The 14,436-nt window shown below is 42.0% G+C and overlaps 1 protein-coding gene across 1 annotated transcript in view; it reads left to right on the top strand.

Moving 5' to 3' along the window:
- Positions 1-11,396, top strand: part of si:ch73-127m5.1 (neurotrypsin) — a 33,516-nt gene extending 22,120 nt beyond the window's left edge. The window contains exons 8-15 of the mRNA XM_037690927.1: positions 4,379-4,557; positions 4,732-4,873; positions 5,001-5,221; positions 6,302-6,443; positions 6,518-6,796; positions 7,815-7,937; positions 8,026-8,294; positions 9,582-11,396. Coding sequence (XP_037546855.1) covers positions 4,379-4,557; positions 4,732-4,873; positions 5,001-5,221; positions 6,302-6,443; positions 6,518-6,796; positions 7,815-7,937; positions 8,026-8,294; positions 9,582-10,081 — 1,855 coding nt within the window. The 3' untranslated portion in view covers positions 10,082-11,396. The remainder of the gene's footprint in view (positions 1-4,378; positions 4,558-4,731; positions 4,874-5,000; positions 5,222-6,301; positions 6,444-6,517; positions 6,797-7,814; positions 7,938-8,025; positions 8,295-9,581) is intronic.
- The last annotated feature ends 3,040 nt before the right edge of the window (positions 11,397-14,436 follow it).

Here is a 14,436-nt window from a genome sequence, read left to right as displayed (position 1 = left end):
AAATATCAGAATCAGAATAAGCTTTATTATTATTGCACCAAAATGCAGTGAGATTATGTTCGTACAGTCGTCTGAAAGATGGGCGGAGTACACGCTGCTGCTCCTAAGAGCGCGGCCCTTATTCTTTTAGATAGAAAAGGGGAAAAGGCCATGAGGAAAGGATAGTGGTATTACAAAAAAGATCTCTTCACACCTTGTCCTTGTCAGAACATGATTTAAGACATCAAAAAACTCTACCAGCAAGCACATTACTAACATATTACATATGCATTTGATGACAAGATGGTGAGATTTGTCCATGAAGCACTTCCAGATAGACCATAGTCCTGATAAGATGTTGGTGTCAGCTGGTACAGCTCTGATAAGCATTCACAGAAGTTCTCGGGGGGGGGCGGCGATAGACAGAGCCTTCTAGTTTACACATATCCCAGGAGAAATTGGATAAGTCGGCCTGCTTCGAGTCCGAAAAGGGGAGTCAGATTCAGATAAGCCACAGTTATTGTTTTTTTTTCAGGCAGACTGTTATTTCTCGTCAGCCTTAAATCCTTTTGGTACTTTCAATGATCCAAAATGGCCAGATCTGTGGGCATTCCACTGGTCTGTGCTTAATAGCTCCCTCCAAGGTGATCCCCAACATGCCGGCGAGTCCCAGAAGCCGCAAGTTGTCTGTGATTCTCAAAAATCACTTCCAACTTGCAGTTTAGCTCGTAAATCAGCTGATTTTGAGTACTCGAAGCACAAACCTTCACACAAGGTTGACAGCTTTGCCATGTCCAAAACTGCTGCCGCCGTCTTCTCTAATAGCCGATAACATAGGTAACCGCTGGTGCCAAAAAGCAGAAACCCTGTTATCATGATTCTGATGATATTAACATCTTCAACGTCCTCCTGAGACAATACTGAAAGGCACATCAGCTTCCAACCCCCCACGGATCCATGACATACCCTGCCGCATGCGTCTCAGCGGGGCATGAGGTTCTCTCCAAGACCCTGTCGCTTGGTTGAAAAAGTTTTATCGATTGCGTTGAAAGTCCAGTTGACCAGATCCAAGACAGTAGTTTACGATTCAGAAAATGTGTAAATAGAAGCTCCAATACACAGAACAGAGAGCAAAACAGCAGGAGGAGGATGGGAGAGGGAAGAAAAGCCTCCGTCTTGCTCGAGAGCGAGTGATATAAAAACAGGACGGGACAATATTCATTAATTCATTCAACCTTTATTTAAACAGATAAATCACATTGAGCCTCGAAGACTCATTTACAAGTGAGACCTGTTTGGACAGACAAAAACAATGGTTAACTGGACACATGTAGGAAATGGAGGAGAAAAAAAATTCCTATCAGAATTTTTTTTTTCTTTCCCGAGAAAAAAACCCCCAACCTAATATTAAAAAAACACCTCGCACAAACAGCACATAGTGACGTAGACAATCTGCAGACGGAGGAGACGAGAGCAGTCAGCAATGTTTATAGATGCTCTCCAGGTCACTGTAAGAGTTCTGACATGATGTAATAATCAGTCAGTGTCCTCCGGTGAGATCCATAAACATTCTTGAGGTATGTCGAGGAATGGCCAAGAATAACGTCTGAGAATCCAAGAGTCCTGAAATGATGACACAAAGTTTATTCAGCTGGTTCATCTGGTGATCAGTTGGAAATTCCTCAGGGAGGGGGTGGTGAGCGTCAGATCACATGTTCTCCAGGCAAATTCAGGTAAGATGGCCTTCAAGGCCAGCCAGGGGAGCCAAATTCGGATAAACACACAGTTGTTTTGGGGACAGGCAGAACTTAATGACATCTACCTTCAGTCTGTGTTGGTCCATTCAGTTCCGAAATGTCCAAACTACAATGGCCACACCGATGGAATGTGACTGAGTAAAATCCCCAAGATCTGATCCATTCAGCCCAAAGCATTTGAGTCCAGGTACTCGAGACACGAACCAAGCCATCATAAAGGCAAGCAGCGTGATCGGGTCCAAATTTGCTGCCGACGACTTCCTTGATTGTAGATAAAACCAGCAACCAGCCGAATCCAAAAAAGCAGGAACCAGTTGTCGAAAATCCAATTAAATATGCGTCCTTAAAATCCACAGATGGCAGCAGAGATAGACACATCATCAAGTCTTCCTGTCGATGAGGCATCCAGCTGCGTGCGTGCCAACAGGGCAAATCGGCTCGTCTAAAGCCTGTCTTCTCTTCAAAAAAATGTTGTAAATTGAGTTGAGGGACCAACTGGTCAAAACAAGTCCATAATTATGGTTCAGAAGGAATGCAAGAGAGGCTCAGAAGCACTTTCACAGACAGACAGAGCAGCAAAGCAAAGCGGAGAGGGAGGGGAGAAGCAAACGACCTCGGCGAGAGCAAGTGGTGAATATGAGTAAATTCTGTCAAACTGCACCAACGGCAAAAGTGCAGGATACATTTTTACGTTTTATTTCATTGTTTTCAATGAGTACCTTTTTAAATTATAAATATTCATGTGTAAAAATGCTTTAAAAAGGCTCATTTATTACGGTTTATACTATACATACATATATATATGTGTGTGTATATATATGTATGTATGTATGTATGTATGTATGTATGGATGGATACTAAAGCAGTATTTCAGCTCAGAGCTACAAATGTCAAGTTTTTTATATTTTAACAATGATGTAAAATAAATTTTAAATATTAAATTGTACTGTGTTAGTATAAGTATTTTTTCCCTTTTAAAAGGACTCCAAAGTACAGAATATTTTATCTTTGGCAGCAGTAATATTTTTTTTTTCAGTACTTTGATGGTGTTTGAATCCTGATGTCTCAACAGCACAGAAACATCTGGATTCTGTTGGGTTCTGTGCCTTCAACAAATTACTTACAAGTTAAATTTAAACATGTTTAACATGTTTTAAACGAGCAGAAACACACGGAGACAGGAATGCCACGAAGCTTTTGCAGAATTTTGTCATTAATAAGTCACGACCGTGATTCTGCAGCGTCTTTCTAGTTATTTATTATTAACCGTTTGTGTGACGAGGATTTACTTATTTTAGTTTTTGAGTTAGATGAGAGCGGCAGCAGACCTGAGAAGCATTTAGATTTTTCAATTTTCTGTTTACAAAAGGAAAAAAACAGAGTTTAAATTACAGCACTGTGCAAAAGTCTTGAGCAACTATTGTTTTGTCTCGATGAAGGAAAACCTTCTCCGACGTTTTAAAGCAGTCCTAAGTGATGTTTGTCTGTTTTATTTTTTAGATCTTTGTTGCATTTTCCAACATTTTTAGTTCAGTCCTTGTATCTGATAACGTACAAGTCTTTTTTTTCCCTGTTAAACCATGGAATACTGATCTATGAATAATTCAAGCAAAGGTTGAGCCAGTGTTGTGGACACCTAACAGAAGTAAAAGACAATTTGAATTTGGATCTTTAGGCACTGACTTTGTTTCTGGTAGCTTGTCACAAAAATAAAATCTGTTCAAATTCCCTGCATTTATGAGAAATGAAAAATTCTGATTTCCAAAGACATATCAGCTGACCAGACTATACAGTTAATGTCAAGTGTAGGTTTTCACCTTTTTCTAAAGGAAGTCTCTTTAAAAATACAGTTTTGTCACATTTAATAGGATAAATGGACCAGAGAATGCAGACAAGCTTTGGACCTTAAAGGAAAACTAAACGATTTATTATTCCAAACAAAATAATTCTGTGGCATCCAAAACCACCAAATAAAACTTGAGGAAAGTTTGAACAGCTCATGAAGCTGCGCACAATGATCCACTGAAGATGATGGGAAAAAGCTGAGCTTAATGCAACACTGGGCAGGTGTGAGTGGGCGTGGCAGGACTGTGATGGAAGAAGTGTAATAAACAGGTAGAGAAATGAACAAACACAATGGAAACGCAACAAAACAAACTTCAAAAAAACACAAACCAAAAATCCTGTTTCCTCGTGAAACGTTTGACTTTTCTCCTTCAATCCTCCAGCTGGCATTCCTCTGGTTCATCCCTTGAGTTAGACGCTTGTTTTGAACAATCCCGTGCCAGGTGCTTTAAACAAACCAATGAACAAAAAGATTGAGTTTTAAACATGCGTGAGTCTGAATGTACACATTTAAGCAAACACACTTGAAAAGGGCAACTCGCCTCCAGTTTACTGTCTGTTTGACTCTTTAAGGGGACCAAAGCTAGGTTGTCATAAGGACGTCTCATTGGGGGGTAGGGGGTAGAATTAGGACTAAGGTGTGAATTGCGGATGGGTTAGGGTTGGGGTTAGGAATGTATAAGTAATGATTAGGTTTGGTAAGGATCAGGGTTAGGCTATAAAAAAATGAATGGAAGTTAAAGCAATGTTCCCCAAAGGTATGTTTACAAGAACGTGTGTGTGTGTGTGTGTTGCAGGGGAGAAGCAAAGGCGTGGTCTTGGGCCCACTTTGGACAGGGTTCAGGTCCCATCCTGCTGGATGCTGTAAAGTGCACCGGGAACGAGCTGTTCCTGGATCAGTGTCCCCACGGAGACTGGGAGCAGCACAACTGTGACCACATGGAGGACGCCGGGGTCTCCTGTAGTCCTTATACAGGTTATACCACACACACCATCCTCATCATCATCGCTGCATGAAGCAGCCTGTTCGAGTCGAGCAGGAACAGGATTTATTATGAGACTGAGAAACTGATCTGAAAACGTAAAGTTTGTAGCGGTTGTAAAGGTGGATTTATCCTCGTGGCTGCAGAGGACGCCGTCTCTGTTTCAGATGGCGTGGTGCGTCTGGTGGGCGGAGACAGTCCCTGGGAGGGTCGTGTGGAAGTGTTTCACAACAGAGACTGGGGGACGGTGTGTGATGACCACTGGACCCAGCAGCATGCAGAGGTGGTCTGCAGGCAGCTGGGCTACAGGTACAAACGCTAAAGATGCTGACGGTGTAGACGTTTTAATTTTTTTACTCTTTTAGTATCCAGAATTGACACAAACCCAACGAACATTAATGTCAGGACGTCTAAACTCCAGTCTTTTCATCTTCAGGGGTCACGCTGAGGTTGTGGCGGACGGGACGTTCGGTGAGGGCGTCGGTTTGATCCTCCTGGACGACGTCCGCTGCGAGGGGTCAGAGACGTCTCTGCTGGACTGTCGCCACGGGATCTGGGGGCGCACCAGCTGCTCCCACAGCGAGGACGTTGGCGTCCGCTGCCGAGGAAGACCCGGCCAGGAGACCAACGAGGTGCCCGCCATCGCGCCTTCCACAGGTAAGATGGGATTTCTCTTCGTCTACAACAAGTAAATCAAGAATAGAGAAGTTCTGAAGGTGCAGCCCAAACCCAACAGAACTTTGTGGTAATTAATATAAATACCCAAAATTTTCAGTACAAACTGTGTAAGGAGACGACCAAGATCAAAGAAAATGATAAAGCTTCTACCTGTGGCTCATTAAAGTCACCGTGGGAACCGCACACCTGTTTTCAATCACTGCTGCATTAATGAGAGGCAGACAAAACAATGCAGACTGAAAAGTCAGCCTCAAACAAACCGTCACTGTGCAAAAACTATAAGACGGATCTGAACCATTCTTAAACCGTGAGCAGCAGAAGACTCTGGTCATACGAGTTTTTGTGTGAAAAAAGTTTGTATAGAAGATATAAAAATTTAAATAAACCTTTTTATGTCCAGTTTTGAAGAGAACATTTTAAGCTAAAATAACTACATACCGTTGCCAAAAGTCATGGGACACAATTCCAGATTGAACAGCGTGATTTGGTGAATAATTTAAGGTTTTTTTTAACATGTTTTAAACTACGTATGTCAAACCCAAGAGCCGTGTGCCAAATCTAGTCACCCAACATGATAAATACATCATTTAGCATAGACTTCTCTCACCAGCTGGCTAATTTTGAAGCCAGAAAAAAGGCTGGATCATTCTATCATTGTTGAATCTGATGGGGAAAGAGCAACATAATGTCAAAAGAGACACATCAAACTATTAATCATGAGCCTGCAACCAAGAAAAAATATGGGGTATCTGACTCGTTAATGTTTCAGCTGAAAGAGGCTCATGGCTCAGACAAAGTTTTTTAAATGTGGCTCCTTTTGGCAGCTCAGTTTGACACCACTATAAACTGTTTCAGAGTAACTTTTGTTGACTCTGCACTTCAGGGATCCTGCTCCCACTTGTCAACATGCCCGGGTCATTAGAATGACAATAACTGTTGAATAAAGACACAACAGAGATGACATTTATCTGTCAGTGAACACATAGTTCTCTCCATCACAGTCCTTCTCGTCTTTTGAGAGGCTCAAGCATGAATATAAATGAGTTTTCTTCCTCCCAGGTCCCCTGGTGCGACTCGTGGGTGGCAGCAGCAGGATGGAAGGTCGAGTCGAGGTGTATCTCCATGGAGACTGGGGAAGTATCTGTGACTCGGGCTGGAGCGACCTGAACGCCGCCGTGGTGTGCAGACAGCTTGGACACAGGTCTGTGTTTGCATAGGACGGAGTTGAAATGTGAAAACTGGTTTCACTCGTTCTCTCACACGTCTCCTCCTCAGTGGCAGAGCGGAGGCGGCCGGAGGGTTCGGTCGGGGGAAGGGACCCATCCACCTGGACCAGGTGAGGTGCACGGGGAAGGAGGAGTTCCTGGGAGAGTGCCCCTCACTTGGACAGAACATCCAGGGCTGCAGACGCAGGGAGGACGCAGGAGTGAGGTGTGCCGTCACGCCACGGGAGTCGGCGTCGAAGACCGAGCCTCAGAATGTGAGCTGTGGGCTGAGAAAGCTGGTGGAGGAGGACGGGAAGAGGAGGGACCAGAGAGAGGACAACATGCTAAAGTACAGCAGCTAAAGCATCATAGTTCTGTTTGGTGCAGGTTCCACTGATGGTGCTCGAGTTCCCTCTAGTGGAAGTCAGAGCAATCTGTGAAATCGACTAAATTGTGTGAATGCTGATTCAGCATTTATTGCTTTCCTTTTCTCTCTGTGTTAATTTAAAAAAAAAAATTAAGCTACTTCTGCAGAGCGTTTTTAATTTTTTTAATTTTAGCTCATATGTTGAAACGTTCGGCTCGTTCGGAAAATGGTTTTGTTTCTTTGCAACTTTTATTTTTTAAATCTTCAGCAAACTAATCTTTTTTTGTCTAAATTGTAGCATTTAGCTACTATTCTGCTATTGTTAACTTTTAGCTACATTATTGATCAGCTTGACTTTTTCTACTTTTAGCCAGTGTTTAGCTTATTTTGATATTTAATTTGCATTTTCTTACTTTTAGATACTATAGCTTTTAGCTGACCTTCAGTTACTTTAGGTTTTTAGGTTTTAGCTAATCTTTAGCAGCTTTTAGTTTCTAGGTATAGTTGGTTTGTATTTTGATCATTTTTAGCTCCTACCTGTTTTGGCACTTGTGGGCTTTCAGTTAACTTTACGTTACTTGTAGCTTTGAGCTATTTTAACTAGCCTTTTGCTACTTTTAGCTTTTAACCATTTCTTTTAGAAAACATTTGCTATTTTTAGGTTTTAGCTATAGTTTTGCTGCTTATGTTTTAGCTCAACTTTTGCCATTTTACAGCTAGTTTTCTGATTATTTTAGCTTTTCCAACTCAGTTTCAGCTTTTTCAGCAAAATACTCTTGTTTTTGTGTGCAGAGAATGTTCTTTCTCTAGTTTTCCTTGAAGTACTTGGTGTTCTCAGAAGTCCAAGATGGTTTTTTTTTTTAAAAAGTGAAGGAAAAATAAAATCTTGTTCCAGTCTTTTCAGAGATTTTATAAAGTTGACCCAAAGCAACCAGACACACCCTGTTAGAAACATAAACATATATTTTATTTAAAACATAAATTATTTGTTTTCTCGCAGGACGTCGTGGCCATGGCAGGTGTCAGTGTGGCTGCAGACTCAGGAAGTGGTTGGTGGCCCCCTGTGCAGTGGCACCTTGCTCAGCCCCTGCTGGGTGCTGACGTCTGCTTCCTGTGTCAGCAGGTAAATCCAGACTTTACCTGTAAATCACTTCCTGGACGCAGGAGGCCGTCTTTTCTTTACCCTGATCCTTTTTGTCCCCGAGCTGCAGGTTTGGCAGCGACCCCTCCAGGTTCGTGGTCCGAGTAGGAGCATCGGAGCAGAGCCTCACTCCGCAGCAGGTGGTGCTTCACCACAAGTTCAAGGGTCAGAGCGGAGGCCATGATTTAGCCATGCTGAAGCTGCCCAGCACCAAGGGTCACTGTTTGACCTTTGAACCCAACACCAACTCAGCGTGCATCCCTGCTGCTGAAGCTGCAGTGAGAGAAAAGACTCCATCGTCGTGTGTCGTCATGGTTACCACCAGCTGGACAGGACCAGGTTTGTGTTTCTTTTCTTATTTCTTTAAACGGTATCCATGCGTTTTTCAACATTTTTTGCAGAAAAATTTAAGATTTGTGTATTTATTTATTTATGTGTGTGTGTGTATAACACATTTGTGATTGTTTAATTGACACTTTCTGTTCATCACCATTACTGAAACACATCACCTGAGTTTAACTTTGGCGCCCCCTTGTGGTTGAGATTTACATGAACTATGACAGGAGCTACTGAAATATTAACAGGGAAGGTTTAAACCGGTTTCAATCCAAGTAAAACTTTTTATTTATTCAAATTATTATAAATATTAGTTAAAATTATTTATTTACCTGCTAAAGTGTGATTCAAACACTTTGTGTTGAATCTGATTCAGCTTAAAAAAACTGCAGGGTTTATTTACAGATTTATTTAGACTACAGTATGTTTAATTAATGACTTAAAGGATCGATTCAGGATATAAAGTGTTGCCTTATTAAAAATAAAGATTTACCCTTCCTTGAATGAATGCACATCACTCGCTGCCTTTCATGCCAACGTTTTAAACTAAAAGGCAGAGAAATCAAGGGATCAACTTTTTGTGCAATATCTTAAAACGCCACGCTCAGAGTATGTGCTGCGGATGACTCTCAGCAACTACCACAACACGTTAGCTCAATATCTTTAAAACTGCCTGAACTATAGCTGAGGCAGCCATCTTAAATCAGACTGACCCTAAAACCTAATCAGTTTTTAAGGTACATATCATTTCTAAAGATTTCCTTAAGATAAGTCCAGTGTTTCAGGAGATATTTTGCTTACAGCCATGATGATTCTGATGCTACAGGTTTGGACAAAGGTCTTGTTTTGCCCTTGGAGTATGAAATGTGAACAACTCGGCTACAGCTGCTTTAAATTGTGCCACTACATACATAAAATCAACCAAATTACAGCCATTTTTTTTAATTTCTAAAGTTATCAGTCTTCTGCATCTTGAGATTATTTCCTGAAAGTTTGATTAAAATACACCCAGTGATATTTTGCTAACAGTTGGCTTGTAATGGTTAATGGCAAACTTTTAAACAAAGCTCTTTCGCTTTCTGTTAGTGCTCAGAGTCCAAGCTGGAGATCAGTCTCAGCTACTCCATCACATTTTAGCTCAATATTGACAGAGTTATAACCATTTCATTTTTATTTTTTAAACATTTGGTAGTGATTACTTTCTGCAGATTTCAGTCAAATCCCTCGTCTGGTTTGTGAGAGGCAGGAGACGACATCCATCCAGTAATGCTGACCTTTTGTTTCTCCTAGACTCTGTTATCGCCTCCTGGGTCCCTCTGATGTTGTCATGGCAATGCAAGAAGCGCTATGGCAACAGCTTCTCCAGTCACGGCACACTGTGCGCCGGCAGTCCTCCAGACACTAGCCTTCTCCATAGCGACGGTTGCCAAGGCAACTCTGGAGGCGGGCTGGTGTGCCAGGAGGAGGAGACCGGTCGATGGATCCTCACCGGGGTCGTCGCCGGGGGTTACGGCTGCTCCGACCCGTCCTCCCCTGCGCTGTACGTGCGGGTCGACCGCTTCAGGAGCTGGATCGACGAGGTCATGGGCGCGCACGGACATCCCAAGGAGGCGCAAAACCATCCGACTCACACAGACGGTGACCTTTCCCATCAAGAGGAGCACGTGCACGGCAAGCTCAAATACAAAGAAACCAGCGAGGTCAAACACACACACTTACACACTCCTCAGCAGCCTGGCATGAAAACGCACCACGCCGAGGGCGGCGACAAAAACAAACAAATGGTCTGACAGAGGCCACCGGTCGCCTCCTGCTCCATGTGACCGCCCGAGGAGAGGAAGGAGCGAATGAAACGATGCTTCAGCTTAACGTCTCGTTAAAACCCCAACTCAGCATCGTGAAGTGTTTCTCATCGTCAGACAGATTCTCTTTACCGTAACCGACCGGATGAAGACCGACGGGTCGTTCAGAGCGACAGCATGCTAACCGGGACCTTTTTACTGATAAAGATAAAAATAAAAAAATCAGCACGGCATGTATTTAAAAGGACTGTGGCCTTGGCCAAAAATGTCCGAGGGACATTTTAAAGACGCATCACACGTCAATCTATGCTAACTCCATTTACGCCTCCGCTGTGCGAGCTAAAGGCTAACCAGCAGAATGCGTCGTGTTTAATAATCCACGTAGATATTCTGCTGCAGCAGACGAGGCCCGTCTTTAAATTAGCTTCTTATTTTTTAATAACGTGCTTCTTTTCCAAACAGACATCTTCTTCAGGGTGGAGTCTCTTCCTTTACTGGTGAACGTGCTGTGGGTAGTTTAGCTCCATAACTCCGGACCATACCACTGATTCACCACATTTTATTCTCTCGTTAGCAGCTTTTATAAACCTCTAACACTACGGAGCCTTTTGCATTTGTTGCGGCGGCCATCTTGAACCATGTCGACTCCTAAAAGCTGTAGATGCACACTGATCGCTCTCTAAATCAACCTGGTTATGGCTCGACTCTTATGTCTCCAAATGAATATCTGCAGCAGGTAAGATTTATAAAAGCTAATGCGATATCTGCTCTGGATCGTTGTTAAATGTTCTAACACATGGAGAATCATTGGTATGGTCCTTGACATGTGTACAGAATAATCCTGTCTTTTTAAAGCCATTCGAAGCTGTCAGGTCCGACATGTTTTTGTAAAACTATAGGTAGATTGATCCCGTAGTTATTTGCTCAGATAGATGGATGGGTAGCTGCTTGTAGTGTTTTAGGTGAATTAAACCCGGTGAATGTGAATCCTCTGAGCGGATCCATTCAGAGGATGATGATGTTGCTCTCTCATCAGGACCGTTTCACCAGATGTTCCTTCTTTTTATACGGTTGCTGTAAGCGTATGGACTTGTGACGTACTGTGACTCATTGTGTTGTGAAGCATCTTGTTACCCGCTGCCGCCCGTCCCAAGCCGGCTGTTCTCGTCCTGTACATAGACTCCATGTTTTCTGCCCGGGCTCCTGTAAACACAGTTCGTCTCCAGGCTGCAGAGTAAAAACGCTCGTGTCGAAGCCATCAGATGTTCCTGTGCTGAATCATGGTTGAGTATTAAAGCATAAACCTGCTGAGAACTGTCGCTGTCATCTCTCATTTTATTTCTTCGTGTCTAAAACACATCTGGCTGCTGACATGAGCAAAGGTTAGCAGAAAAGTAATAAAGAACAAAAATCTTTTTGTTTTCCCTCGCAAGAACCGTGACAAAAAAGATTAGTTACAAAACTCTTGTTGTCTGCAAGTAATTGAGAAGTAAATCTTCTTAGCCGCTGCTTTCAGTCGCCCATGAGCCCCGATAATCACTTCTTTTGTTCTTTTCTGGAAACGGAGCAGAGGGCGCCCCTGTTGCTCAGCCTTTGCTGAAAACTGTAGAAAGCAGAAATAAAAAAAATACTCGAATTGTGTTGTGAACGACTCTCGGCTACTATCACAGCAAACTTTAGCTCAATATCTGCGAAATGGACGGGGTTTTATCCATTTTTGTGTATGCTAAGGTGGATTATCTGTGAAGGCCATGTTGAAGAGGATTGACTCAAAAAGTGAAACGGTTGTAAATATACATCCAACGATTACTCACAGGGAGTTTCACTAAATTCCATCCAGCTGTTAATGAGATATTTTGCTAACAGACAAATGAGGTTGACTCTAATCGTCAACGCTGAAGTTTCAAGCAAAATTCTTACATATTTTGTAGCACTTAGTTTGTAAATGACTCTCAGATAAAACCTCATCAAATTTCAGCCCAATATTTTTAAATTTCATCGAGCTGTGGCCGTTTTTGTGTTTTCAAAGGTGAGGTAGCTGCGGCAGCCATCTTGAATCAGGTTGACTCGAAACATAAATCAGATGGAGAGTTATCTAATAATTACTCTCTGTAAGTTTCGATAAAATTAGTCCAGGAGTTCGGTGGTTATTTCGCTAACAGACGGATGTAAGCAAAAGCATCTCCATTAACTGGCTGTAAATATTGACGCCCCATGTTAAAAATGACTTTACACATTTAACAGAGTCTGGGTATTGGTAATATAATCCAGATAATCTGTTTCGTATCAGAGGAAACGATACAAAAGGTCACAGATCTGTCAGATTCATGATCAGGGATTTACTTACTAAACAAAATGTGTCTAGAGCTGCAAAACTTGCCACAACGGTGATTATCAAGTGGTGGCTCATGGGCCACGTCAAATTTGTATGTTTTTAGCCAGTAAGGGTGACTTTATAAAACAAAAAAAATTATATAATGAATTTTAACATTTATTAATAATTTTACATTTTAGGGCTTAAAGGACCACATTCATGTAAACAGGAGGAAAAATATATATTTCATCCCAATTTTACCAAAAAACTTTAACTCTGACTTTTAATCTGAGTCTTCCTTTTAATGTTAGAAAAATAAAAATATGTTTGAATAAAGCATACATTTAAAGTGTCTGAAAATTTGACATTTTGTGGAATATATATAATTGTGACTTATAACTTATAACTTTTTTTTAAAATTTCCTTTAACTTTAAGTCTATCCATCAATCAGTTAATGGATTTTTCACCACATTTCTTCTGATGGTATTCCACAGAGCGTCTGGTGGCTTTGAGAGAAAGTTCCTGCTGTACGGCTGGATGCTGGATAAATGAGCTAAAGCTAATCAACATTATTTTCTTCTTGTTTTAGTAATTTATTTTAAACATTTGCAGAACAGCAGCTAAATTTTGCCATTTCTCTTTACGGTGGATATAAAACCCATTGAATTGAAAGGCCTGGAGAACCGCTCTGCCTGAGCTCAGTTATATGGATGTGCAAGAACAGAAGAAACGAGACTTGTGTTCTCTGTCTTCGAGAAGCAGAGTGACAAGTACACATCCACAAATAACGACGAGCCAGGAGGACGTCTCAGACCGTCTGCAGGTGTTCCCGGCTCTCCACCAGCGACTGAAAGAAGTCAATTAGAGCTCGTTAGTCTGATTAAGAAGAAGCAATCGAGATGAAAGCTGAGGGCGCCATTAAAGCTCTTGAGAAAAGAAATCGGCGCACTGCAGCAAAGACGTGAAGAGCTCTGACTCTCCTGAGATCACTCTCTCTCTGCAGCTTTCACATATGAACTGTGAGAGAAATCTACAGCAAGCCCTTTGTGTATTTATTCAGTATCCATCATGTGTGCCTTTTGTTTTTAACCTCTGCATTAGTAACATTTATCGTCAACTAGTCAGCAATTTTACTGCTCCAGTAGTCTAAACGTCCAACTAGTTGGTTTTTTTTAGACCACACTAGTCAGTGGTTGACATACTATCATGCTACTAGTCGACTTGTGACTAAATGTGCACACTAGTTGACTAGTTCACTAATTGACAAGCTGAAGCTTTTTTTTTTTTTGCCCTTACTAGTTAACTATTATGCTTGGGAAAAAAATGTCAACTCATCAACAAATGCACTTAAAATGTTGACTTACAGTTTTTAGTTGCACTTGTTAATAGTACAAACAAAAATGTGTCAACTGCTTGACTAGTGAGCTTTTCAGAGTTTAAAATATATATTTTTATGTTGTACTAATAGGCATACTTTGCATTGACTAGTTCACAAAAGGGCGGCACGGTGGCTCAGTTGGGAGAGCTGTTGCCTCTCAGCGATCAGGTCACCGGTTCAAATCCCGGTCCAGAGGCCTTTCTGGGTGGAGTTTGCATGTTCTCTCCGTGCATGCGTGGGTTTTCTCCGGGTGCTCCGGTTTCCTCCCACAGACCAAAAACATGTATGTTAGGCTGATTGGCAACTCTAAATTGTCCCTAGGTGAGAGAGTGAATGGTTGTTTGTCTTTATGTGTCCCTGTGATGGACTGGAGACATGTCCAGGGTGTCCCCCCCGCCTCTCACACAGTGACTGCTGGATATGGGCAGTGACCCTGTGACCCAATAAAGTAGTGGTTAAAGTTAATGGATGGATGGATGAAGTTTTTTTATTCTTACTAGTTAACTTGCACAACAAGATCATAGACTATGGTCCAGTGGTCCGTACGAGAGTTTAAAAGTTTACCAGTTGAGACTTTTGAGCTAGTAGAGCGACAGATTGCAGTATAATATAATTTCTCCTGGGTGAACGTGCTACTATGCGTTTGTTGA

Source organism: Nematolebias whitei, chromosome 17, assembly GCF_014905685.2.
Source record: "Nematolebias whitei isolate Nwh7 chromosome 17, NemWhi1, whole genome shotgun sequence".
Taxonomy (NCBI): Eukaryota; Metazoa; Chordata; class Actinopteri; order Cyprinodontiformes; family Rivulidae; genus Nematolebias; species Nematolebias whitei.
The sequence above is the reverse complement of the archived record's forward strand: the minus strand, read 5'-3'. Positions and strand labels throughout refer to the sequence as shown.